Raw genomic sequence first — 27,460 nt, 5'->3', positions numbered from 1 at the left:
AAGGTCACCCCTGTAGTCACCCCTGTAGCCAGTCCTAGTCCCCAGACCCCCTCCAGACTGGCTGACCCCTCCTGCGACTTCCACCACCTCCTTCCCTGCTTTACCTTAAAAACACAGCATTGCCTGCAGGTATAGTCCACTTAGACATTATTTTGGTAATGAAATTATATCTCCCCGCCTCCAAACACTGTTCATTGTCTTTTGTAGACTATGAGAGAAGAAGGTAATAGTCTCTCCTGAGGGCCTCTCCCCCCTTTAAACAATTCTGTATCCACACCAACACACATACTCATTTGAGTCATCAGATTGATTATTACCCCATGGCAGGCACATCTCCAAACATGAAAAGCCCCACAAGAAGAGTTGGGACTTGACTTATGGCTTATTTTGGTATAGTGGCAGCCCATAATATTCTGGTTCACAGAAGGAGAGGCAGACAGGGATGCAGGTGCATTGATAGCTGGGAATTCAGGTGTGCATTTGAAAGTGTCAAATTGTGCCTCAGAGAAGCTGTGACAAGGATGTTGGGGGTTTAAAAGCACAATTGTGTTTTTCCAAGCAGACAGGGATTTAGGCCCGGGGCCTGTGTCCTGGGTACACTATTGAGATTTGGCAATGGGCGAAGCCTGACTTTGTAGTCTAGAGGCATTTTATGGACACATACCCTGCATCCAGTCACACGCCAGCGGTTCAGAGCAGACCCAGGTGAGAGGAGCAGGGAAGGAAATCTGCCTCTCTCCTCTGGCTGGCTGTACCTCACCTGCTGCTGGCCTGACCCTTTGGCGTGTTTACACACTAAACACGAATTTCTAAGCCCCTGGCCGCTGCTCCGTGGCAGTGATAGTGCAGAATGTGACTAGTTTGTAATTTGGAGAACAAACCCATTCTGAGAGGCTGAGGAGGGGTTTGCCAAGCTTGCTGGTTCCTAGAGCTGTGTACCGGGTGGGTGGGTGGGTGGGGGTGCATATGTTGGCACCCTCCCCCTAAAAGTCCCACCAGTCTGTTGGAAACCCCCCCTTTTGCTTTTCAGCTGCAAGAGCAAGAATGCAAGCTTTAGGACTCTAAAAATCCAGCCTTCCCACTCCACAGGAGATGGAGACCTTGCTTGTCCGCGGGAGTGTCCTATTCCATTGAAGTCTCTCGGGCTGGCCCCCCTTCCCCCACCCCAGCTCGATTCTGTCACTTTAAGTCCAGCCCCTGAGAGATAGCCAATGGGAGCCAAATCATACATCAGTCTCTCAGCCTTAAAGCTACAGTAGGGTTAGTGGGCTCCAAGTGTCGGGCGCCCCAGCCTCCTCCAAGGCTTCGCGTCCCCTCTGCCCGATCGCTGAGCGCGCGGATGAGTGGGAGCGCAGGGCTGTGCGCGGCTTCCTGCCTCCGGCTCCCCCGCCTCGGTCCGCGTCTTCCCACTCCGCCTTCTCGCTCTCACCGTGCCCGGCCGGGGACTCGCACCTCGCCTGTGCCCTTCACTCGTCTTCCTCGTGATTTCCCCGCTGCCGGTCTCCTCCAACTGGGAATGCTAAAACAGGACTGATGGACGTGTCCGAACTCTGCATCCCGGACCCCCTCGGCTACCACAACCAGTAGGTGCCTTACTTTCCCGACTGTCTGTCTGTCCGCCCGTCCGTCTGTCCGCCCTTCTGCCCATCCAAGTGTCTCTGTCCTGGATGTCGCAGTTCCTCTTCTACACATTCCTGAAGTGACACGGACTTGGGTAGGAGGGGCACTCGGGGACTTAGGGGTAAGCCACACACTTGCTTGGTTTCTCTCTCTGGCTTAAACCCTCCTCTTAACTTTTCCCGCATCCTCTTTCATGAGCCCTCACTTTTAGACAGCAGTGGCGCTTTCTCATTCACTCTGATTTTGCTCCACGGTGACAAAATATCTCCATTTCCGTGATGGGAAGGCGGAAGCCCAGGACAGGTGCGGGAACGTGGCTGCAAGGGTGTTCTGTCCCGTCCTAGGAATCCTCCCCGCCGGTGCTTTGGTTTCCATTCTAGGTACCTAATAGGATTTCAGCCAGGGTTAGAAAATCAAGCATGCTGGATCCAGTCGGGAACCGCAGGCGGTCAGTGTTGCGCGGGCACCGGGGTCCCGGCGGGACGCTTGGCGCGGTGGTCCCAGGAGCCCCCTGGGGTGTGACGAGGCCGGGAGCGCTGCGCTCTGCACGCCCTGCTAGGGGAACCGTGTCCCGCCGGGAGCCCGGGCGGCCCGCTCGGCGCTGCGGTGGAGGTGAAGTCAGTTGGAGGTTCTGGGCAGCGGGTCGAGCGCTATTTCCCCGCCGCGGGCTGAGTAGCGCCAGAACGTGGGTTATGAGAGCGACGTGGGTGGCTGTGGCTGCGGCGGCAGGACTCGCGACTCTCGGTAGCTCCGGGGTCTTGGGACAGTTCTCCGAGCCTGTTGGGTAGGAAGGGAAGAACTGACCCTAAGCCGTGAGTGTCTGCCCCGGGGTCCTGTTTCGGCTATTACGGTTCAACCAGGGCCACCCGCGCTCTCCAAGGTGGCCGTACCGACTGCGCCAGCACCTACCAGGCTCTCCGCTCAGGCGTTCCGTATCCCACCGCGCTTGGGTGGGACCCGGAGCGTTCGGACCCGTTGTACGGACCTGAAAATGGTCCTCCGCAGGCTTAATAATAAAGATAAAACGAATCAAATATAAACTCTAGCTTCTGGCCGGCAGCTTTTCTAAGTAACTTTGTGCTTTTCTTCCCTCCCCCGCCCCCTTTTTCTTCTGAAACAAACTTACCGAAGTCAGGTTTTCTTACCTACCACGGTCCCTTCCTTTTCCCACCATTTTTCCTTTCCCTGCACCATCCCGCCAGAGAACTTGGGAGGCAGTTCTAAGATAAAGGCTGTGGATCACGTCCGGTTTAGTGAAGTTTCGAACCCTCCACCTCACCTCGGAGACCACGGGGTTTGCCGCGGGCGGGCACAAGGAGGCAACTTCGCAGCACCGCAGCATAGATAGCGGGGTTGTCCTGGACGCCTCCACATTGACCATTTCGCTTCTAATTTTACGATTTTCTCCGGGGCAAAGAGTTCTTCAGATACCTGCAGAATTTAAACAGAGGGTTAGACGGAGGTGGTGAGCAGGGAAAGGGAAGCGGGTCCTTAATTATAATGGATTCTGACTTACATCAGCTTGAAAAGTGGCTTTTCATTCTCTCTCAAGGTTACGCTGCTTGCGGCTCCTGGGGCTACAGGATGGAGTATGAGAACCAGGAGAACTCCGGTGAAAGAATAGGTTGAGGGTATGGACAGTGTGGTGCTTGTTGGGCATTTCCTCGCATAAAATTACCAAGTACGACAAATATTGGCTATTTAAATTATTTAGATTCCCTTTCTCCGGAGGTGACTTCTTCCGTGGAGCTCGAAATATCTCTGTGTTTGTCCCTGGGTCAAGTCATCATCAATCAATATGAAAATGTGTGTGCGTGTTTGTGGAGGGACAGAGATGTATACTTTGATAGTGTTGACCAAGTAAGCCAGGACAGCTCCAGGGTGAAGAGCTAGGCTCTTTGCAGACCCCGCAGAGAGCCTGATTTCAGTTTGTGGGGGAATGTGCAATAATAAGAGGGGAATGTCAGGAAGGCAACAGGACGCTGGAGCCAAGGTCTAGGTAAGGTGTAAAGAGGAAATCATTTCTAAACTAAACTTGGCAGTGGTGTGGATTCTCTACACTTTCTGGTTCTTTTCTTTCTTTTTTCCTTTCTCCAAATAATAATAACAGTATCTTCTCCATCCGTGAGCCTTGCCGAAAGTCAAAAGTATGCCTGCTGTCATTGAGGACTCAAACAGCTGTGAACTGCTGTTGTTTTGTTTGTTGTTTGTTTTTAAACTGAAGCCCTTCCAGGCAGTGGCTCTGAGCTGTAACCAGCAGTTCACACAGGTGTGTGCAGAAGCCTTGGTGCAGAGGCGCAGGGGCAGGAGGATGAGCCTGGCAAGGACAGAGGGTGGTGTTTGGAGGGTGGCAGGGGGGGCTACCTCTAGCAAAGTAACCCAACAGGAGGCTGCACACATTGGCTTGTTGGAAGGATGGGGGCCTGCATGCATCTGCCACGGGCTGGGGGTTCTCAGAGAATCTGCAGTGGAGTGGACTGGGGGGAGGGGATCATGTGCTGTGTGCATACAGGTTTTACCTCCACGTGGTAATTGACATTCCCAGACCCGAGAAAGCCCAAGGGCACAGGCAGTGTGAGCTCAGAGAAGGGGAAGCCTGAAGCTCTCCTAACACACAGAGAGCATCTGTCACACTCTGCCATCCTCACTGTCCCAGGTGAGAAATGAGCACACACATGTACCTTCCTACCTCTCCGCACTTCGTCTTCATTTTCCCATAGTCCATCCTGGAGGTGACTCCCTCACCCTTCCTAATCCGTATTTTATGTCCATGCATGACCTGTAGAAGCCAGGGCGAATGTGCTCTCCTGTGCCTGTGTGGGAACAAGGCAATGACGCACTCGCTAGGGACCCCGAGGCACAGAAAACCCAATGTGTGTGTCTGGGGTGGGGTGGGGTGGAGTTGCCCCCTTCTGAGGAGGAGGACCACTATGCTGTTGTTAAAGAAACAAAGAACAAACTGTCCCGAAGGTAAAATATGTGGGTTCACACGTAGGAAAAATGCCACATGGTAATTCAAAATCAGTGACCTGGAGAAAAACAAAGGGGGGAATTAATTTTTAATGGTACATGCAAAAATAAATCAGAGTGGAGGCATTAGCTGTGGTTTTTTTCAGGGAAGGGGCCACAGAAAATAAACCTTTATCTGTCTGCCACTCCCCTGAAGGTGTAGCTAGGTGGCAGAGAATGGTGGGCGAGCTGGGTAGAATTGTTCAGCCCTGGGGCAATAAATAGAAAAAACATTAGGTCAGTGTCACAGGGCCCCAGCCAGTGCTCAGGCCCTTCCTGGTCCATGACAGCCCCGTATCCTTGGAAATTTCCTCTTGGGGCTGATTATTATACCAATTCCTTTTCTTTAGAAACCATCTTCTATTTTGCCAATAATTACAGTATATGAAAAGATTGGGGTTTTTTTTTCTTTTCTAAGAGCATACACAAGAGAAACAACTTGATCCCCCCAAACAGGAACATTTTCATTCTATTGATTTGGAGTAATCAATAAATATCCCATTTAGTCCAGGAGGAAAGGGACAGAGGGGACTTTCGGGGAAGGCTGTGATAGTGACTTGATGTCGCACTGGGCCCTCGCAGAGCGCCCTGTCCTCAGTCAAGATCTCATAACGCCGCTGTGCTTTGTGCCTCATCCATGTCCCTGTAGCTGGACATTTTGTCAAATGGTTTTTGAAGAGAGATGAAAGTCATTGGAAAGTTTCTCTCCTTCCTTGGTCCTCTGCAGGATGCCTTGCTTCTTTGGAGTAGAGGTCTCTGTAATTTCCAGGCTACGCAGTGTTTGAGGATGTAGCTGGGAAGGGCTAGGGAGCAGGCAGGCTGCAGGCAGAGGAGGAGGGCAATGGACAGACCAGAGGCAGGGTGCTATTGACCCGGCTCCCTGGAACTTGTCATCTCAAGTTGATTAAGTCATGGTCCAAATTTAAAGGAAAGAATGGTAGATATTTAGGCCACAATTTACCTTCTCAAATAAAGCCTGAGCCATACCCTGACTGCCCTAATCCCGATGCCCTCATCACCTGCTAGCTTTTTGTCAGGTCTGCCAACCTCTCTCAGCAGGAGACCCCTCAAAGTGTTCTTCCCACATAGATAGGAGCTCTGCTCCGCCATAGCCAGCTCTGCTGATGGCCCCTGAGAATGTCTACCGTGGATTCTGGTGACTCTCTTGACTCTGTGACTGCAATGTTCCAGCTTGGCTGGAATGCCCAGCTCCTGGGGCTCTGTGCTCCTGCAAAAATACACAGAGCAAGAGTGGGCTGTGAGTCCAGGGTCTGCAGGTTGCTCCTACAAACTGTGAGGGTTGAGTTAAGGATGGGCTGGAGCCAAACCAGTCATCCATTTTGGAAGCACCCTGGACATTCTGCTTGTGTGCCCTTGAGACTCCCTGCTGCTTTTAAGACTGGAAAAAACAATTCGGTGGTATATGTCTGTGACCCCTAACAGAGCCTCCTTAGTGCCTGCTGTCCCAACACACTCATCCATCTCTGTGGAATGTTTGCTTGCGGAGAGGACCTTTCCTTAGAGGTGGGGCCCACAGGCTTCAGCTGGCCCTAGTGTCTCCTGATGGATCCAGAGTGGCCTGGGGCTCGGTTACATCTGGTTGTCCCATTGGCCCAATGTGGTCTGGTCCCCGTGTAGGGAGGCTGTAGTGCTTATAATTGCAAATGTAATTAGCAGACCATCCATGGGGGACTGGGATGCTCAACTGGTCTCTGCCCATCTCAGTGACCCCTGTGATAAGCTGGCCTGGCAGATTAACCCTCAAAGGACCAACCTGTCTCTTGCCAACAGTGAGGGTCCCTGGTCCTTCACTGACAACAGCAGCGCTATGGGGGGGGGACGGACCAGACCCCTTCCTCTGGGCGAGGCTCTCAGGGCAATGAATAGAAGAGGTTGGTACTTGGAGATTTTTCTTCCCTAGGACACTGGGTTAGTGACCCTCAGTTCTCTTGTCTGTTGGGGCATTTCCTTCCTCATCTCCTAGCCACCCTGGGACGGGTGCGATAGGAGCCTTTGACTGCAGGCTGGTTGGTCCCGTGGCTCTGGGAGTCATGCTGGAGAAAGCAAGGCTCTAAAAAGAGCTCTGGGTGACTTCTGCTCAAAGCACTGTGGGCTCAGGAGCAGGGGCTTGTATCCACCCTGCCTCTGGCAGCCGGCTTGCAGGAAGTGAGTGCATCCGGGGACCTGAGCTCTGTCTGAGTGAGTGTGTGCTCTGCAAGGCAGCCCAGCTTCTGGCCATCCTGCTTGGAGGAGATTTGTGGAGAGTCGGTCACTGAGAGCAGAGATCCCAGTTCATCATCCAGAAACAGACACCAAACATGGTACAAGTGTGGACACATGGAGGGATCTCTCTCTCTCTCTCTCTCTCTCTCTCTCTCTCTCTCTCTCTCTCTCTCTCCTTTCTGCCTTGGTCAGGATTAAAATCAGAGGATCTTAAGGGGATTTAATTTATAAGTACTGGGGTAAAGAAGTGTCAAGCCCTTTTGTGATACCATCAGGAGCTACATCCGGTCCTGGGTCGTTCTGCTCTGGAGCGACTGTGTGTGCGCCCGCGTGTGCAAGCCCCCCCCCCAACCCTTTAAAATGAGTGACAGTGTACAAAAGGCTGCCTGCCTGCCTGCCTCTTGCCTGAGCTGAGATCAGGCCTGGCGACATTCCAGTAGAAACTCTCACCTTGAAGTTGATCCAGAGTAGGGAAGGGATCACAGAGGGACCTACTGGCTGGTGTTCCTGTCGCACAAAGGATTCTAGTTTTTCTCCAAGGCCTGTTTTCTGTCTTCAGCCTGGGCTGGACTGGGGCAGACCCAAGAGAGAGAGCGCGAAGGCAGGCCTTCTCCTCTAACAGATGGCCACATTTGGAGGAACACTGGAGTACCTGGGCCATTCTGCTCCAGGCCTCCCGTGTCCTCTGCCGTCCCTGGATAGCCACACCATCAAGCTGGAGTTGGAAGGGTCAGATGGCTTCTTAAGTTGAGAAAAATAGGTGTGGCTCATCTGTCCTTCCTATATGGGATCTGATAAGGTGTGTGTGGGGGGGGGATTGTCAGCTGAATATCTTAAAATTAGGATTGTCCCAGTGAGAATCAAAATTAGTTAATCTAAAGTTTTTCTTAGATTTAAAGGCGACTATATGTGTGTGTATATAACCTTCATTTTGTTGTATTTTTAAACATGCATAGATTTTTATCTTAAAAATTAATTTCTCTCTTTTTTCTATAAGACCCCCAATTTTTTATTCCCTTCTATCATTCAGCTTTGCCCAGGGTGGAGACATTTCAGGGAATGATTTTTTAGAAAATGTTATTTTATTCTTCAATATCATCTTATTCAAGGGTCAAAGGCTAGTTGCGCAAACTCTGATCGGGTTTGTTTTTGTCATTTGGTTTCAGATGAGATCAATTTTCTGTTTAGCAGTATAGCGTGTTCCTTTCTGGCCGATTACAGTAGCCACTAGCTGGCTGGCGATGACCACTGTTTTACTAAAACAAGGCATTTAAAACAGAGCGACCAAGATCACACTGGGCACCGCTGCCCTAGAGTTTCAGGTCTGAAATACAAAGTGTTCTTTTTGCTTGATTCTTTAATTTTCAATTGCCCAAATTAACCGGAGTTTACACATTGGTTTTTAGAATTGTTATTCTTTCGCTAATTCACTTTGTTTAGATTTCTGGTTTGAGTATTTTTTTTTTCGTATCCTGACTGTGCTTTAAAGTAGGTACCTAAAGCTGGCTGGGACCGTGCATGCCTTCAGTCCCAACACGTGTCATGGGAGGAAGATCGGGGGTTCAAGGTTATCCTCAGCTATGTACTGAGTTGGAGGCTATCCCGAGCTATGTGAGATCTACGTTAAAAAGATACTACAAGATCTATGTTAAAGAGAATGAGAAAGAGGAAGAAAGAACTAGAAAGGTGGTTTTGAGCACCCACTTTTCCCTGTGCTCTTGGCTTCCGAAGGGCAGAGAACAAGGTTACAGGGTCCTAGGGAAACGTTCTGGGGAGGAGCGGGATGAAGGCAGACGTCTTAGATGACGTTTTTTTCGTACCTTATACAATTCAGCCTCATCTCCTTGCCTTCCCTCATCATCCCTCTCTGTTTTCATCCCAGCTCAGTACAGCGTGTCCTTGTCTGCTATCCTGGTTTTTTTTTTTTAATTTCACGTTGGTGGGGGGGAGGGCTGTACGTATGTGGATCTGACTGTGCACACATATCTCAGTGCATGTAAGAGTGTGTTCAAGTGGTCCAGGGGTTGGACAGGTAAAGGGCGACCCAGAGTACCATCCGCCTCTCTGCTCTGGTTCCGCCGTCCATCCCTTTATCCTCTGCTCTCACCTCCTCACCTGCTCCGGTGGAAACAGCAAGAAGAATGGAAAAAAGACCCGGGATTCATATTTCATTCAAGCTGACTGTGTCTGTTACCTGGGGAACCAGGGTATGGGTGGAAGTGGCAGGAAACGGCAAACTCTTCAGAGAAAACTTCAATTTTCAAATCTGCCCCCATCTCACTGCCTGGTCTGGGTGATCTCGTTTGGGATCCCGGTGCAACAGAGTAAGTAAGCTTGTCTGTACGCTCGTTTCCGTTTTTCTAATCTATCTGCAGAGAACATCTTTAGTAGTAAACCAGCTCTTCAGTGTGCACAGAGCAGTATTTAGCCTCCTCCGTTCCGCCTGACTCTGTCAGCAGTCCACCTAACCAGTAAGGCTAACAAGCTCCGTCAGAAAGAACACTGCTTTTCCAGAAATACTAGGCATAAAGTGGTGGCTGCAGTGGCTACGAGGAAGACAGCAATAGCTGTCACTTTTTCCTTCCCCCAGAGTGCCAAGCCAGTCTCATGACCAGTTTTCTCACAGTATCCGGAGAAGGGTCACATTTTGCCTCGGAACATAAATATATTTGCGGGAAGGTAAATACTCAAAGGCCTCGGGCTTGCGTATTTGAAGTCATTCCAGAGCAAAAACAGCCCAGTGTCCAGAGATGGGCAGGCAGGTGGAGGAGAATCTGGTGTTAACCACAGGTCCCAGTTCCAGAGAAATGCAGGAGGGAGAAGTGTCTTCTCATTAAGGATGCCCGGTTCAGCGCCTCCACTGCATCAGCGGCCCCTGCGTGGTTCCACCTCTCATGCTGTCGTGGCATGGTTCTTCTGGCTACAGCTCAGATGTTTGCAGGTGGGGGCCTTTGGAGGACAAGGGGGTGATACTTTGATATGGAGCATCTTGGAGGATGGCATGAGATGAGCCAAGTCACCTCTCAAGCCTGGGTTACCTTCCTGGACATTCTATTTCCGCCAGGCTCTTGTCCCGGCTAGCAGGGAGCCCACCTCTCCAGGTGCCTGTGAGTTACTCCTGTATCCCACTACAATGCCACGTTATATTCTCTCTCTTATTCGCTTTTGTGTGTGCTCGCGCGTGCACTTTGGAAAATGAGACACAGCTCTGCCTCCCCTCACGTGCCAGGGGGCCTGATGTCTGCAATCTTTTGAACATCTTAGCATCATTCTTACTGAGCTTCTTACTCAGACACCCCTCCCCCCAAGAAAATAAAATCGAAGCTTTGGATTACGAATTGATTAGTAACCGATTTAGCAAACAAAACATTCCCCTCTGGAAATGCAAGCAAGGGTAGCTGGGCCATTCAGGCTTAAATCTGCTTCTCTTCTCTGTCAGTAAGACATTCTATAGCTGTAATTCCCTTATTGGACTCAGAGGGTTTTTTTAAAAAAAAATTAATTCATGAATAATAAAAAACCAATCAGTCTTGTTGAGTTTAAGAAGGATTAGGAAAGAGGGTATTTTGTTTTGTTTTTCTTCCAGGGAACATTTGGAATCTGTGTGTTGGTGTTGTCACTGAGTGTTCAGGGGTGGCCTGAGCCTACCTGCCTGCCTGAGTTAGCTGTTCACTGTAGAGAGGTGTAACCCTGTCTTCAGCAGGTATAAGGCCGACTTTCTGTTGACTGATGGGGCTTCCTCTCTTCATGTCCACAATGCTGTGCTGATTCCAGAGACAACTGGGTAAAATGAAGATATTTCCCAATGTAAATAGCACATTCACAAACAGCCACGACTGTGGCCTTGCTTGTTTATCGATGATACAGAATCTTTCTGGTTTCTCTCCTCTCATCCTCAGAAAGTGACTAGCTAGAAATGTGCGTGCCTTTGGAAAACAGATTTGTGGATCTCTGTGGAGTTTTATGTGTTTGTTCATATTTGTTTCCTTTGAGACAGGTCTCACTAGTTTGCCTGGAACCTGCTCTGTAGACAGGCTGGCCTCAAACTCACAGAGATCCACCTGCCTCTGCCTTCAGAGTACTGAGATTAAAGGCATGAGCCACCACGCCTATGCTTCGTGATTTTTGCAGAAATTTTATTCCTTCTTTCTGCAAATATTATCTACCTCTCTTGGTGATCAAACTGAGTTGTTGACAAGTGCCATGCATTTAGCAGGCATGTAGTAGGCATGTAGTAGGCATGTAGTAGGCATGTGTAGGCATGACGCAAATATTCGGTGTTAATAAAAGCAGGGTGCCTGAACTGGACGTGGCTTAATGTAATCTCTGTGGCTTGGATTTCTGTATGTGTAACACAGAGGATTAAAGAAAGGATTACCAGAGGGGGTGGGGATGATGAATAGGAAATTTTCCTCTGAATGAGCGTGTATATTCTCAGCTTCCTGCATAGAGTGGCTGGATGCAATAGAGAACGCCCAGTTACGTATAATTTTAGATAAACAACGATTTTTCTTTTTAGTGTAAATAACCCGTAAGAGTCAGTAAATCTTAAACTTGTCTCATTAGTTAACATATTATTATATTCTCCATATCATTATTGCTATTGTCATTGTTGCTTTGGCAAAGTCCCAAAGAGCAGGTATTTGTTTAGAGTTTGGGGGACAAGGAGGAGGGTGTTGGGGGAAGAGCTTCCATTTTATTTTCAATTTATTGATTTGTCTAATTTATTTTTGGTGTTTTGTGATAGAGTCTCACGTAGCCCAGGTTGGCCTGGAACTCACTATGGAGTTAATGATGACGTTGAACTCCTCATCCTCCTGCCTCCATGTCTGAAATGCTTGGATTATTGTCACGCAATACTATGTGCAGCTCAAATTATTTTTAATTACGTTTTTATTTGTTTATTTTGTGTTTCAGTATGTGTGTGTGTGTGTGTGTGTGTGTGTGCACATGTGCACGCATATGCCGTGGAACCATGTAATCAGATAACATGAATGAGTTGGTTCTCTCCTTCTGCCCTTTGAGTCTCCTGGGATCAAACCCAGGTCTTGAGGTTTGGCAGCAGGGCACCCTTAATGGCTGAGCCATCTTTCTGGCCCCTCAAAGTATTAAGTGACCACCTTCAGCATTTTGCCAGTATTAACTAGTTAGGCTGGTGATAGCTTCAGGGATTAGTGGGTAGAAGTGAGCTCTGCTCTCTGGTATGTGTCAATGGGAATTGCGATTGTGTAAATAAGTCCACAGAACAGGTAGCACCCACAGCTGTTGAATTTTGCTTTAGGAAGAAGCAGAGGCAAAAATCGTTTTGGGGACCTCTATTTGTTTGGTATCTCCTCCCCAACCCCAAACATGTTGGACAAGGCAAGAACCTGACCCTCGGGCAATGAGAAGGAACCCTTGTTCTACCTAAAGGGCCAAGAAAGATGCTGTCCCCTGTCTGTCTCCCTCAGGCAATGAGAAGGGACCCTTGTTCTACCTAAAGGGCCAAGAAAGATGCTGTCCCCTGTCTCCCTATGGAGAACACTGCTAGGAGGGAACCCGCTCGTGTCAGTGTCACATTGGGAGCAGAGGGGACCAGAGATCAAATCTAAAGAGAGCCAGCTGGGAGGGGGTGCAGCTAAACTAGGGCTCGCTAGCAGGATACCTGCTAACCCCCGCTACTCCTCATTCACCTCTCAGAGCTAGTAAGCACACCATTGTTTTACATGGGGTCTCCTTGCCGCCAGAATACCGGGAACTAAAGGGCTCTAGAGCCCCCTACAGGCCTTCTCCGACTCTGCAGCTTGTGGGTAGCGGGGCCTTTCTAGAGCCGAAAGGAAGGGCATATGGACGCCTCAGAAGCCAGAATCACACACAGCCCGGAGCTAGTTTCTAGTTCTCCTTTTGAGCCGTGGTGCAGGCTCTGTAGCACATGGCTGTGGAGTGCCTTCCCCTAGCACACGCACACACAGACACGTGCGCGCGTACACACAGCCGGCGGGGACACACTCACTGCCTCTGCGGTTTGCCTGACCTTCAGACAGGCTGGCAAGTGTTCCAGCCCCACTTATTCTGAGGAATGCCCTCTGGCTGCTGAATATGCAGAAGCATCACGGCCAGGTGCAGAGCCTCATGGTGGATTCAGAGTCTCCATGGATGATCTTAATAATCAAGATATTAATAGCAACAGTCCCAATGCCTGGCATTTATTGGGTGCTTGCTAAAATTTTCCTAAAAATATTTCACACACTAAATCACTGCTGGCTCATAACAGCCCGGAGAATCTTATTTCACCGCTAGATAAGCAGACATTAAGTCACTGTTTCAACCCTTGCACGCTGCCCTTCCTCAGACTTCATAAGGGCATTCCTGGGAGACTCCTCTCTTTGTGGCCTATGTTTCTCCCTTCTCGTGCCTCCCATTATCATCTCTGTGTCGCTCTTTCTCCACCAGCTCCCAGATCTGAATCTGTGTGTGATCCTGGAACCTGATTTGAATCCCACTCGTGCCTCCCAGGAGGGCACAGACCCAGTGTAACAATACCATCCACCCTGCCTTCCGTGTGCCTTGCCCCTCTGTCCAGTGACCCAGGGATTCATTCCCAGCAAGACACCGAGAGCATCTTCAGTTCGTTTCCATTCATTGTCTAATGCCCACAGATAGCTCAAAAACTCTCATCCAAACACACGCTGGAGATCTGTTCCTTCCTAGAGGGCCTTTCCCATTCTTGAGGCTTCGTTGTAGCCTGTGAAACCCTGTCCAGGCATCCCCCTCTTTGTGACGCCATCTCTTACACCCCCTAGGGGCTGAACCTCTCTCCTCAGGGCTGCCCTCTGGCCCTGGGTTGCAATCCTGACATAGAGTGCTTTAATAAGAGCCGTTTAAGCATGATAGGGAGACTGGAAGTGAGGAGAGGGGAGTCTCAGAGATGGAAAAGGGCGGAAGAGAGCCGTGCAGCTAGTGGTGACCAAGACTGGCTCAGCGCCTCCGCGCCTCCTGCTCCAGCTGAGCAAGGAGCAACCTAGCATGAGGGCGTGGCTGGAAGTAGCCACACCCCCTGGGAAGCAGCTAGTTCTGTGGCTGGAAGAGAAACTAGATCCAGGTGCCCAGGCCCCAGGAAAGTCCGTTGTTAAATTTTCAGGTTGTTTTAAGCTGATTGTTTAACAGAGTCACTATTGAGCATGAAGTTAATTATAAATGTGGAACACAGTACACCATAATAAAATCGAAGATCATGATACACAAAGTTCATCATTTCCCCGGGCTGTGGGACACTTTGCTTTCAGTGTGTGAAGCACGCAGCCATCCCTGAGCTTGTCAAAGGACATACTGTACGGTGGCAATGTGTGGCCCCTTCAACTCCTCAGAACTGTCCCACTGATAGCTTGACATGGGACACCACGGAAACTGGAAAATACTGTAAGTCAGTCATTGCCTCCTCTCACTCCTACGCGTGTTCAGCAGTGGGTACCAATGTACTGCCTGGCTCCCTTGCATCCTGTTCTGTGGCTGTGGATAAAATGGTTTGACCTCTTCGAGCCTCTCCGATTCCTTTTCTGCAGTGAGCCTCTTTGTAGTGCTGGCACAACTAAAACTGGGCAAACATAAAGAGCTTAAGCAGTGACTGGTACACAGTAAATGCTCAATTAGCGTTGGATCATCTTTCTTTTGCTCCTCATTGTTTTGGACATATCCGAATCCCAGAACAACAGAAGACTTCTCGAATAGAGAAATGCGCATTTAACATCTGGAATCTGTGGTTCACTGCTTTTTCCCCTCCTACCCTCTTGCCCACGTTGTTGTTGAACTTGAGTAGCTCCGAGCAGGAAGCAGAAAATACTGAGCGGCCCAGGGGAACAGCCCTGGTGGACTAGAGGATTGTGCCCCAGGGCCTAGGAGGCTTTGAGGTTAGGGCTGCAACAGATGTGGAGCAGGCAAGGGGGCAGGCACAGATGAGTTCGGGGCAGAGTGGAGCTGACGTCAAGTGTGCCAACCTGCACGAGCAGGGAAGGTCGGCAGATGGCCGTGGGCACACTGAAGCTCTGCAAAGACCCCTGTCCCCTCTGTGAGTGTGGGATGCAGAAACTGTGCCCTGGCACGCGGGGGCTCCCCTGGTATTGGGAAGAGGAGATAGGGCTGAGGCATTCCAAGTGACGCATGCGCAATGAGTGCCCTGGGCTGTACTGGGTTGCCGGTGCTCTTGTTTCTTGGGATATCACAGCAGAGTGGGAAGTTGAAAGACCAAGGCTGTAATCACTCAGGCAAAGGAAACTGAGCAGAGGCCAATGGGCAAGGGACCTCTGGCTCTTTCTCACCGGGCTCCTCAGGCCCCAGCCAGCTCTGGCCTTTAAGGGTTCATGCTCTGAAGTTATCTGACATTGCTAGGTCACTCCCAGACAATCCCCACCCAGCCTCAGCCCAGCTCACCTCTGATGGTTAGCTGACTGGGAACCTATGGACTCCGGAAAATGGTTCCAGCTAACCCTATACACAAGTCTGAAGGTGCATCTTGCTGCTTGTTGTGATCTCTGTTTTTAACTCTGAGCTCATAGACCAATGCCCCTGGAAGTGACTGTGTCTAGAATAGGCAGCCTTGGAAAGTCTGTCCCGAGTTCCCACTCCTCCTAGGAGTCTTGTCTTTCTCTGAGCGACTCTGGGGCCTGCCTGGGTCTGAACTATATGTGAATCAAAGCGCAGGGCCAGGATTGGAGGGGCGCTGATGAATAGGATACATTTAAGCGTGTTTCCTTAGGCTGAGCGGCTCGCGGTCTGCTGTAGAGCTACACAGTTGTTCACTGACCACGAGTGCCTGATTGAGAGGATGGGCGAGATCCAAGGCTCATTTTTCCTCAGTCACAGGCACATAAACAGGGAGAATGGGGGGTGAGCATCTGAGGCCTTGAGGGTGTTGAGAGGCTGAGGAACCAGGGTCTGTTCCTTCGATGAGAGCGGCCATCACTAGCATGTGCCCAGATTCCCTGAAGGCAGCTGTGTTTGTTTCGGCAGGTACCCTCCCTGCCATTCAAGTTCAGGGCTTGGTGTGCTTTCTGCTCTTGTATTAGTTGAGGGGTCCCTGAAATTGTCAATCTCCTGGGAGGGGAAAGGAGGGGCACCCTGGCTTGCTCATACTGCTGAGAGTCCCAGTGCTCAGGGGTAAGAGCTGGGGCCAAGCTGGGCATTCGCTGGCTGGCAGAGAAAAAGAAACCTTCTGAGGAGGTGTTGGGGTCTTCAGGCTCTGAGGGCTTGCGGGGGTTTGGGGACATGGCTGAGTGCAGGCACTCTTAGAGGCAGTAGAGGGGAGAAAACGGCTGAGCTGGAGACTTGCTCTAACTGGGAAACCCTGCCCTGCTTTACGAAGTACAAAGGAAGAAGGGCTTGCCCAGGTGACATGAGGATCTATGGAATCGGGTCCGAAATGAAGCCATTTTGTGCAATAGCTCTGACGGCACCCTGTCTATCACATCTCACGGCGGTCGGCATGGACCAGTCCTCACTTGCACAAACTGTGCAGGAAGGGGATGTGGAAGCCTGGAGCATCTGATGGTGTCACAGGCGCAATCTCAGGCTGGCCCATGTGGCTGGGACTGGGAAGCAGAGAAGCCGAAGCTCTGTCTGTCCTTGCTCCACTGCTCTCTCTGCTTTCCCCACGGCAAAGCCTGGTGGGGTGGGGGCTGAATCAAAGGCTTGGGTCTTGGGGCAGGGCATCGACAGTGGATGGCTACAGGGACCGGCTCTGCCTACTTGGTAAGGGCTAGCCTCTCTGCCAGGCGCTTGTTACCCTAAATGCTCACAGAGCCTGGCTGGGCCATGGGAGCTGGCAAGGAACAGCAGATCACCTGCCTCAAATGCCATTAATCTTGTGTCTCTGCGGGCCCTTGTCGTCCTGTGCTAGCCTCCCAGCACCAACTGTGGCAGAGAAGGACATGAATGAGCACTTGGACACCTCTCTATGGTAGGTTAGGACCCTGGAAAATACCATCTGCTTCTTCTGTGTCTTCTAACATATTCCCCAGGTGAGGATGCATCAAGGAGAGCCCTGGCTGGTGAAATTCCATTGTTATTCGCTTGACAAGACCTTGGCATTAAAGTCATGGCTATATAAGCACCTCCAGGACTACATGTGAGTCCCCCAAGGGGGGCTTCTAGAGGTTGCCCTGAAACCCAAGGCTTATTCACTGTATCTAGCTGGCCAGTTTGCACACTGAGCAGCAGGGACCCCAATCTCCCACTCGACGTTTCCTCATCTAGCTCATCCTTCCCAACGGACTGACCAAGTGCAGGCCACAAGTCACCTGGGTGCCGTGTAGATGGATGGAGTCTGCCCCTGGCCACGAGAATCTCAACCGTAGCCTGGGGTCTCTGTTTTCTTTATGCTAAGAAAGCCAAAGTTATCTGGGCATGCTAGTGATGCCTTCCTATAATCCTAGCACTCAGCACCCCGTGGGAGGGAGACTGTTAAGAGTTCAAAGCCAGTCTGGATTAACCAGTAGGGCCCGGACTTGAAAACAAACTGTTGGCGGGGTGGGGTGAGGGGAAGGAAGGAAGGAAGGAAGGAAGGAAGGAAGGAAGGAAGGAAGGAAGGAAGGAAGGAAGGAAGAAACTGGAGGCCAAACAGAGGGTCTTTGATTCAGCTGGATGCTTGGTGTTCAGAAAAGAACCCCTAAGCTAGCAAGGTAACATGTGCCTTAAGTCCCAGCTCTTGAGGGGTGGAGACAAGAGGATCAGAAGTTGAAGGTTATCCTCTGCAACACCTCAAGTTGGAGGAGAGCCTAGGGTGTGTGAGACCCTGTCTCAAAGGAGTACTAAACGAGTGAACGAGCAGCTCTGCCTATCCACTACCCTGTGGAAGAGCCTCTCCATTCAGGGTGATGGGGACTGTTGGTACCCTCTTGAATAGCCTCTCCATTCAGGGCAGTGGGGACAGTTGAGGGGGCTCATTTAATCCTGGCTCCTCTTCTCCCTGTTTCACTCCCCATCTTTGAAATGTGGGCAGTACCTCCGCAGCCAGCCTGTGCTTGTTGGACATGTGTCTCTGTAACCGTGGGAGCCAGCACAGGTCAGCATCTTACTCTGCGCCAGACACACCACAGCACACCTGTCCACTTTCTGCCCTGACTCCCTCTGCTGTGCACATACGTTTTCCTCATGTGAATGAGGAAGTTGAGAGATGCTGTAGCGGCCCCAAAGGCACAGAACTGATAAAAAGCACAGCAAAGTTGGGACTGGAGAGATGGCTCTTAAGAATGCTTGTTGCTCTTCCAGAGGATCTGAGTTTTGCTCCAAGTACTGCTTGTTCACAACCTGCCTACTAAACTCCAGCTTCAAGGGATCTATTGCCCTCTTCTGGCTTCTGTATCCATATGCATACATATGTGTGTGCGCGCGCACGTGTTTTTTACACTAAGTAAAAATAATGCTTTAAATTTTTAAAAAAAAATGTCTTGACATTTAAAGGTTCTGAATCCAGGTCTGTAGTCTGCCATGCTGGGTGCACCTGTGGATGACAAATGATTCCTTGTATCTGCCCCCCCCCCAATTTTTTATGATACTCACTTATTTGTGTGTGGGGTGCCCATGTGTGGAAGCCAGGGATGGAACTCGAATCACCAGGTTTGGTAGCAAGGGCGTTCGCCAACTGAGCCACCTCAACAGCCCTTTCTCTTTCTCTTATGAGTCAGGGTTTTGTGTTTCCTGGGCTCTCCTCAGATACACTGTAGCCTCCTCAGATACACTGTAGAAGCAGGATTTCCCTGCTTCTACCTCCCAAGTACTGGGATTACAGGGGTGTGCCACCAGGTTATGAGGCTCTGGTGCATGGCTTTGCCCTTCGTGCACGCTGCCACCTGAGCTGCATCTCACCTCCTTCTGTTGACATTTTCCCCACCAGAGTTCCGAGACCAGCCAGAGATTGGGGGAGGGGAATTGTCTCTGTTTTGCTGCTTGTAGTCTTATTACTTTTTCACTCTTGTCTCCCTAGGCAGAGGACAGTGCCTTTTCCTAGGGAGTGACAGTCTTGGACATCACCTTCATGGCAGCTGCTGTGGGCGCCAGATAAATGTACCCATGGAGCCCTTGCAACAACCCATGAGGCAGAAGGTCCTCTGTTCGTTGTTTCCAGATGTTGCCACTAAAGCCTGGAGAGATTCTTTGACTGTCCCAGGGTTGCTCAGTATTATACCACAGAGTGAGACTCAAGCTTGAGTCTGGTACACTAGATGTCGCTGTATTTGGTACAGGCCCCTGGCCCCAGTTTGCCTCTTTCCTGGTGTGCCTAAATGGCAGATGCCAACACCATGGAAGGGACGAGTCACCACGGTGGTGTTTAAAGGTACGGGACGAGACAGTTTGTGGGTGGATTGGTTGATATTTTTGTTGGTTTCTGAAACAAGAGTCTTGCTATGTAGCCCAGGCTGGCACTGAACTCTAGGCAATTCTCCTGTCTTTACTTCCCAAGTGTTCGAATTATAGGCACGTACCATCGCGCTTTGCTTGGTTGTTCTTCAATCCAGTGGGAAGCCTTTGTTTAAACAGGTGACTGGCTTTGGGCAACGCAAAGAGAGCATGGGGTACAAGGCCTCCTGGGAGCCCTGGCTCCTAGACAGGTTTTCACTCTGAGCATTTTGGTCTCTTCTGTGGAGCGGGTATAGCAGCCAGCTCATATAGAGCCAAGGAGACAAAGCAGGCATGGGTAAGGTGTCCTTCGCCCCAGGACGCAAGTTCTAACAGCACCTCCCTCCCTCCCACCTCCCTCCAACCACCTCTCTCCCTCCCACCATGTTCCGTGTTTGTTACACCCGCAGTCAGCATCACTCCCATTATGTGGAATTCTTTCTTTGGGGGACAGCCAAGGTCACCTAGAAGGGAGGCTGGGGAATTAGGTGGGTGACAAGAGAGAAAGTGAGGTTCTGACTCTTTCTCAGTGGACCTGACCCTCCAAGGCAGTTCCAAAAAGAAGCATCAAGAATGTGACCAAAGGCAGCATTGCTGGGGACAGAGATGCCCAAGGTGACCATTTTGAAGGGGACCGTACTCCCCAGGTATATAAATATCCCTGGTCACAATGGGTCTCCTGACTTCACACAGTCACAGCCTGATGTCCCAGACCAGCTGTCCCTGCTCCATGTTGTAAACTTGGTGGGAGTTCATGTAAGTCTCCCAGGGAACTCAAGTCACTGTGGCAGTCACTGGTCAGGTTCTATCCCGTTCCACGCAGAGTCAGCGATGGCTGAGCAAGGTGTCTATAACTTTCTCATCTCAGCAGCCATGCCCGCTGGTTGCCCAGCAGAACCCATGCTCCTTTAGCCTGGAGGACCAAATGAGTCAGAGCTTGCAGAACCTCACTGAAGGCGGAGGGAACGAGGCACAGCAGAGGCTGCAATAGGCCCATCCTCTGCCCTTGAGAATTAGCCTAGCAGTGGAACCCCTAGGTGGGCAACTCTCTCCCTTTTTCTTGTGTTACCCTATGCCAGCCTCATCCTTCTGGAAAACCTAGGGGAAAAAATCGTTTGGAGAGGTAGAATTTGGAATAAGAATGTAGCAAGCCTGGAGACGACCTCAAATACCGACCCAGAGCAGCCTTGAGAACAGGGGGAGAATGTTGAAGCCGATGAATCTTCCAGAATTCACTTCAGCTGGGATGACCATTGTTCTAATTGTTCTAGTTTCATATGATGAAACACTGACCAGAAACAACCTGGGGAAGGGAGGGCTCTATCTGGCTTTTCCTTCCAGGTCTGATCACATCACTAAGGGAAGTCAGGGCAGGAACTCAAGATAGGAACCTGGAAGAGAATTTTCTTATTACAACCCGAGACCACTCACCTATGTATGGTACCCCCCACAGTGGACTGTGGCCTCTTGCATCATTTAGTAATTAAGACAGTCCCCCACAGACATTCCAGCGGGTCAGTCTGATCTAGGGGAGTCCTCACTGGACGCTTTGCCCTGTGGCAGCTCTAGGCTATGCCAAGTTGGCAATTAAAGCTAAGTGAGAAAGCGTCTTCCTTGTATGTGCTTGTAAATGGCCTCTTCTTTCGTGAAGCGTGGCTGTGTGGACACCTATCCCTCTTTAATGTTGTTACAGAGCCATCCCTGGATTAGGGGCCAAGTCGGTCGACAGTGGAGGGAGCAGGTTATGTCCCGTGAGATTGAAAGGTGTGGGGGGGGACTTCTCCTGACCCAAGCCCAGCATCCCCAAGCTAGGTAGTCGCAAGCCAGGTCTCAAGGCTCAGTAGGGAGCCTGGGAACAGAAAGCAAAGATGTACGAACAGGTACCTGTGTCTGGTGTCCTGGGAGGCCCAGCTCTGGCCTATCTGGTATCCTTCTCCCAGCTGGAACTGCCTTTCTGGGCTGGGCCTTCAGCTGACTGAACAAGGCCCACCAACAGTAGGGAGGGCAGCCTGCTCTCATTTGACAATTTAAATTTTAATCTCCTCCACTAAAACCCTCAATTGTCTAGGACGATGCCTGAACAAAGTATTTTGGCACCCTCTGGACCAGCTGAATTGACATATAAAATAAAGATATCAGTAGTTAAATGTTTGGAAAACACTATATACTGTATACCACAACTCTGCCTTATGCCTTCCAGGCCTTGGTAGTATATTCAAGGTTTTGAAAAATTCTGCAGTAAAGAAACATGTTTGAGTTATTCACTCCAAACTCCTTCTATATTTATTTGATCCTGGTGTGTTTTTGGGGAAGGAGCGTGTTAAATTCCCATGAAGCTGGGTCCAAGGCACAGTATACTGGGACCGCTAGCTCTGAGAACGAGCGTGCGCACTAGGTGTTGCTCAGAGCCCCCTCTGTCTGTAATATTTGGCCTTGGCCTCTGGCCTCTCTCCTCCATGCTTTCTGCCCTGCTGTGCCAACTCTTGACCAAGCGCACTGTGTACCCCTCGTGGTCAGAGGGAATCTAGAAAGGACCCCAAGAGAACTCCTCGGAGTTGTTCTTGGTTTTTGTAACCAAGTCTCACAGTGCAGTCCAGGCTGGCCTAGAGCGTTCAGCAGCTCCCCCAGCCTTCCACCTCCACCCCCAGCTGCTGGGATCACAAGGATAAGCGCATACTGGCACTTCCTAGGTACTCGCCTGGTGCCGAGTCTCAGCCTGGCACACGCAATCTCTTTCATCTTCCCAGTCACCCTTTGCGATTAGAACCAGAGTCCCATTTGACAGATGAACAGGCCCAGAGAGGCTGTGGGACTGTATAGCAAGTCAGTCTTTAGATCCTGACCCATCTGAGTTCAGAGCAATGATTGGACCCCATTTTGTCCTGGTCTTGCTGTGTAAGGGCAGCTTTGCCGAGCAAGGAACCTCCCCAGCCATACTGTTGGGGGGGAGGGGGGGCCTCAGTTCATCTGAAAGCCCCTTGTTGACAGCAAGGACTTTTGGTAGCAAAAGGAAGGCAGGAGAGGAGGTCAGGGCTGGTGAGCCCAGGGCTGCTGGGGAGGAGAGTCTGCGTGCTGGCCCAGTGTTCCCACATCCAGCGGGATTGCCAGAAGAACAATGAGGGCACAGAATGGTCCGAGTTGCCATCTGCCTTGCTGGTGAGAGATCTTGTTTAGTTCTGGTTTCATTAGCCATGTGAGAGCCCAGGGCTCTTGAAGGCAGACCCCATGGTGTCAGCCAGGTGGACATGGCAACAAGCAGGAAGACCAGCTAATTAGGAGCGGGTACTTTTGATCTTAGCAAAGTCTGGTTAATCTCTAGTACCCAATACGTGTTCTGCTTGTATGCCAAACACTCTGGTTTGCATGAGGACATTCCATCACGTGTGCATAGGAGCGTGTGTGTGTGTGTGTGTGTGAGCACACATGCGCACATGAATGTGTGCAATTGTGTGTGCATGTAAGCTTGTTACGTGTGTGTGAACCATGTATATGTGAGAATGTGAGCCGGTATGTGTGAGCATGTATAATCGAGTTGTGTGTGTACCTGTATGACCCAGCATGAAGGCAGAAGGGAACCTGGGGTTCCTGGAAGCCTTTAGGATATGCCAACAGATGTGAACACTCAGGGGCGCTGTTCTCCAAAACAGGCTAAGTGAGGGAAATGTTAAGGAGAACTTAAATTGTTCAGCAGAGGGAGGGAAAAGGGAGTTTTCAGATTTAGTAGGGTCAGGTGCTCCAGGCTGGGTCAACCCTAGGGTAGGAGCAAGGGGTGTTTCATGTCGGTTTCCTCTGGAGGCAGTAATGGATTTTACCTTGGGCCTATGAGTCTGTGGACTGATCAAAAGAGGTCTATGGGTCTGGAGAGATGGCTCGGAGGTTAAGAGCATGTACTGCCCTCACAGAGGACCAAGTTTGGTGCTCAACACCTATGCCTGTCTGTTGGCTCATAACTGCCTCTAACTCCAGTTCCAGGGGATCCCAACGCCTCCAGCCTCCGCAAGCGCCCAACTCACACATAAGTAAAAATGAAAATAAACAAGTAAGTAAATGAAGAGGTACATGGCCTCTATGAGAAGCATACTCATAAGACAGAGAGTCAGAAATCCCAGAGTGTCTGGAGGCCCATTGTAGCCAGGATGGAAGCTACATACAGAATTTAGCCATCTTCCCTACCCAGCCACCTCTCTGGCTTCTTCATGTCACCATGGTCATCCCAAACCTTTCTTTTTTTTTTTTTTAATGGACTTTAAAGACGGAGTCTCATAAGTCAGGCTGACCTTGAATTCACCAAGGAGCAATGGATGACCTTGAATTTCTGATCCTCCTTCCCCTACCTCCTTAGTATGGAGCTACAGGTGTTCAATACCAGGGCCAGGTTTATTTATTATTTCAGTTTTACTAGAGTTGCTTACAGGAGCATGGGTTGGGGGGTTACTTACAACAGCATGGCACCTTACTAATGGCTGCACCATTGAAGAAAATGTCGTGTCCCTCCATTAACTGTTAACCTCACTGATGGAGGCTGGGGCCTTCTGAGCCCCTCCTCTCAGACTGTTTTTTGTTTGTTTGATTTTTATTTTGCTTTATTTTTGTTTTTTGGATTTTTTGGGTTTTGTTTTGTTTTGTTTTGAGACAGTTTTTGGATAATGACATAGGCATAAATACTTCTTCTACCTGAGTGCCATTTGTAGGTTAAATTTTCTTAGGAAGAATCTCAGAGGCCAAAGGTTGTAGCACACATGTATAGTCCCAGCACCTTGAGAGGCTGAGGCAGCAGAATTGCTCTGAGTTTGGGACCAACTGGAGCTTCAGAGTGAGACCCTATCCCAAAAAAACAAAATAAAGAAAAAGAAAGGGGAAAGTGGATTTTACATTTTTTTCTTTTTGTCTTTAAAGGTTAAACATATTTTGTTGCATTTTTCCTACATATCAGGGTCCCTAGAGAAATCCCTAGGCCAGAAGCACTGGGCCAGGAGGGCGGAGCATACAAACTGCTCCCGCTTCTCCCTGGGGAGCATAGGACCAGAAGTGGAGAAAACAGAACCCAAAGGGAAGATTGGCAGGAGAAGCCTTGCGTGTCTGAGGGGCATCCAGGTGGCTGGGGAGCCTGGGGACTGGCAGCTGGACTGAGTTCCCTCTGTGCTCTGATGTTCAGCTCACTTAATTCATGGAAGGCCTTGAGTCTCAGCCCTGCTGCCTGCCAGCCCCCGTGCCTCTCCCAACCTCAGATAACTTCTTCTCTTTATTCAAAACGCTTCTCAAGGGACACCTTGATAAAACCCCACCCTTCCTCCTCTGACAGGAGATGCAGTTTGGACTGGAGAGAAGTTAAGAGCAAACACTTACTGCTTTTGCAGAGAACCCAAGTTGAGTTCCCAGCACCTATCCCGGCAACACACAACTGCCCGTAACTCCTGCTCCAGGAGGCCTGATGCCTCTGGTCTCTTCAGGAGCTTTTCCTCACATGTATGCCCACCTAGCTACATGATACGTAGACAAGAACACTTCTACATCATGTTTTCAAATGCAGTGTTTAAGTTGAATGTGGTGACTCAGCCTGAACTTGGGAGGTCGAAGCAGGAGGATCACAAGTTCAAGACCAGCCTCTTCATCAAGTTTGAATTCACCTTGTTTAAGGTGGGGGCGGGGGAGCCTGATGTAGTGACCTATACCTAAAATCGTAGTACACTTGGGAAACTGAGACAGAAGAATCAGGAGTTCAAGGTCACCTTTCTCTACAAAGCAAGTGTAAATTACTCAGGCCTATAGACCACTCAGATGGAAAGAAAAACAAACAACAAAAGAGAAGCCATTATGTTCTACAGACAGATGAGCAGGTTTGGAGAGCAAAGACATCCTGCAACTGTTTGTCATCCCATGAACTTCCAGCCCCATAGACTGCTCAGGACAAAAGTTGGGTCCTGTGGGTCGTTAGGGCCGTGGCACCGGTTCGTATTTGGTCTGAAACCCTTGCAGTTGACATGATTGGGGTCTGTGTTGTCCTGGAAGTGGGGCTTCTAGAAGGGCAGAGATTCTTCTTGATCTCCCGATAACCTTGCAAGCAGGCACCAGAAGCAATACAGCTCCTGAACGCTTCCTTAGCCTGGGTATGCAACCCAGGACTCTGTCTGGCCTAGCCACAGCATGGGTGACTGTGGGTGGAGGACCATGGGCTCCTGGCTATCCAGTTCTCAGCCAGCTGCTAACAGCTCGTGGAGCTCGGGCCACGTCAATCAAGGCCAGGGCCCATCTCCAATGATGTGGTATCAGACTGCAGCTCTTTACATCTCCAGTAATGCCTGAGTTCCAGTTACCAGACAACTTTGAGGAGCCACCGGGGAGTGAGAAGGAGTTTGGTGTAACCTGTAGGGGAGAAGAGCAAGACCATTTCGGCTGAGCGGGGTTGTTCCGGCACATTCCATCTCCTTTATCAGTTGTCCGCATTCCCAGTCTTCAGCTACACAGCTTCAAGGCCAGAAAAATCAAATTCTTGTCTGAGGCCATAGAGGCACTGATAGCCATCAGGTATAAGCATGAGACCAAAAAGGATACGGGGGGAAAGAACGTTCTGGTTACTGGGTCACTTCCTGGGTCTCTGGTGGGCATCAGTTAAGTGACCAGAGACAGGGTGGGGAGGAGTCAGGTCTGGGTGAGGTGAAATGAGGAAGACAAGGTGTAGCTGGTGTTCCTGCAGTGGGGATAGCAAGAGGAAGGGGCTGGCACCAGGCTTTTGCCTTAATCCATGGACGGGTTATCTCCGCAGACTTCGCTCAGTCAAGCTCAATACCATTAGTGTCTATCTGCGGAGGCCCTTCATAAAACTGATTAGAAAGTGAGCTTTTGCATGTGGGGCGGGGACCGTGGGCCTAATCGCATTTGAGCACTAGATGGTATCTAATTCCCTGTGTCGAGCAAGCGGACTGGGGGCCCGCCTGGAGCCAGGGTTCCCCTAATTTGGTTTGAGAATACATTAGCTAAGGAAGCTCAAGAAGCTCCTTAGGGGAGTGGGTTTTTGGAGAGTCAGAAGGAAGCAAAGGGGTCCTGCAGGAGAGATGTGACTAGTCTTGAGGGGCCAGCTCTGCCGGACATGGGCCCAGGTGTGTCTCTGATGGTTGGCCCCATTCCGAAGAACAGAGCACTCATATAAGGAGGCTTTTGATTATTGCTTCCATTTATTGAAACCCTTCGTGCATTCTCCTCTTTGTCATTTTCCATTATAAAAAGGAAAAGCAATGTTGGGCCCAGAGAGGTGTCTCACTTGCTGCCCTTCCAGAGGACCTGCGTCCAGCTCCCAGCTCCCACACAGCTCACAAACATCTGTAACTCCCGTCCCGGGGGACCCAATGCCCTCTTCTGGCCTCCAAAGGCTCTTGAATGCACATGGTGAATAGAGGTACATGAGAACGAAACACTCACACACATAACATTAAAATAAAACCTTTTGCTGGGCGAGGGTGACGCACACTTTTAATCGCAGCACTTCAGAGGCAGAGGCAGGCGATGACTGTGAGTTCGAGGCCAGCCTGGTCTACAAAGTGAATTCTAGGAGAGCCAGGGCTATACAGAAAAAAACCTGTCTCAAAAAAAAAAACCCAAAAAATAAAACAAAACAAAACAAAACAAAAAAAAAGAATACAGGGCTAGGGGTGTGGTTCAGTTGGTAAGGTGCAGCCATAGCTGGCACAATGCCCTGGGTTCAGTATCCAACATCCCCATAAAATCAGGCACAGTGGCATGCACCTGGAATTCAGTACTCAGGAGGTGAAGGTATTGGCAACTTTGCAAATCTCTCCAATAAGGGCTGGATCAATAAGGCCTCCATCAGATTGGCCTGGAGACTTGCCTGTGGGGGCAGCATCTTGCTCAGTGGTTGATATAGGAAGGTCCAGCCCACTATGGGCAGCGCCACCCCTAGGCAGATGTGTTTATAAGAGAACAAAGCAGCCTTAGTCTGCAATCTCTCTTCAGTTATTACCCCCAGGTCCCTGCCTTGAGTTCCCGCTCTGGTTTCCCTCCTGGGTTGTGACCTGGGAGCCAGAAGAGGAAAAAAAAAACCCATTCCTTCTCAAGTTGCTTTTAGCCACTATTTTATCAGAGCAACAGAGAAGCAGAGCAGGACACTGCTCTTCCAAAGGACCCGAGTTTGATTCCCAGCATCCATATTGGGGATCTCACAATCACCGGTAACTCCAGATCCAGTGTATCTAATACTCTCTTCTGACCTCTTCAGGCACTTTCA

The 27,460-nt window shown here is 50.2% G+C and overlaps 1 protein-coding gene across 2 annotated transcripts in view; it reads left to right on the top strand.

Annotated features, from left to right (window-relative positions):
* The window catches only part of Esrrb (estrogen related receptor beta), a 155,772-nt gene that overhangs the window by 57,878 nt on the left and 70,434 nt on the right, over positions 1–27,460 (top strand). The window contains exon 1 of one of the 2 annotated variants that reach the window (XM_075948101.1): positions 1,264–1,583. The exons of the other annotated variant lie outside the window; for it this stretch is intronic. Within the exon in view, the coding sequence (XP_075804216.1) occupies positions 1,534–1,583 (50 nt within the window). The 5' untranslated portion in view covers positions 1,264–1,533. Of the gene's footprint in view, positions 1–1,263; positions 1,584–27,460 lie in introns of those variants that run through there. 2 annotated transcript variants of the gene reach the window in all.

Source organism: Microtus pennsylvanicus, chromosome 14, assembly GCF_037038515.1.
Source record: "Microtus pennsylvanicus isolate mMicPen1 chromosome 14, mMicPen1.hap1, whole genome shotgun sequence".
NCBI classification, from domain to species: Eukaryota; Metazoa; Chordata; class Mammalia; order Rodentia; family Cricetidae; genus Microtus; species Microtus pennsylvanicus.
Note: the sequence above shows the minus strand (reverse complement) of the source record. Positions and strands in the feature narration are given on the sequence as shown.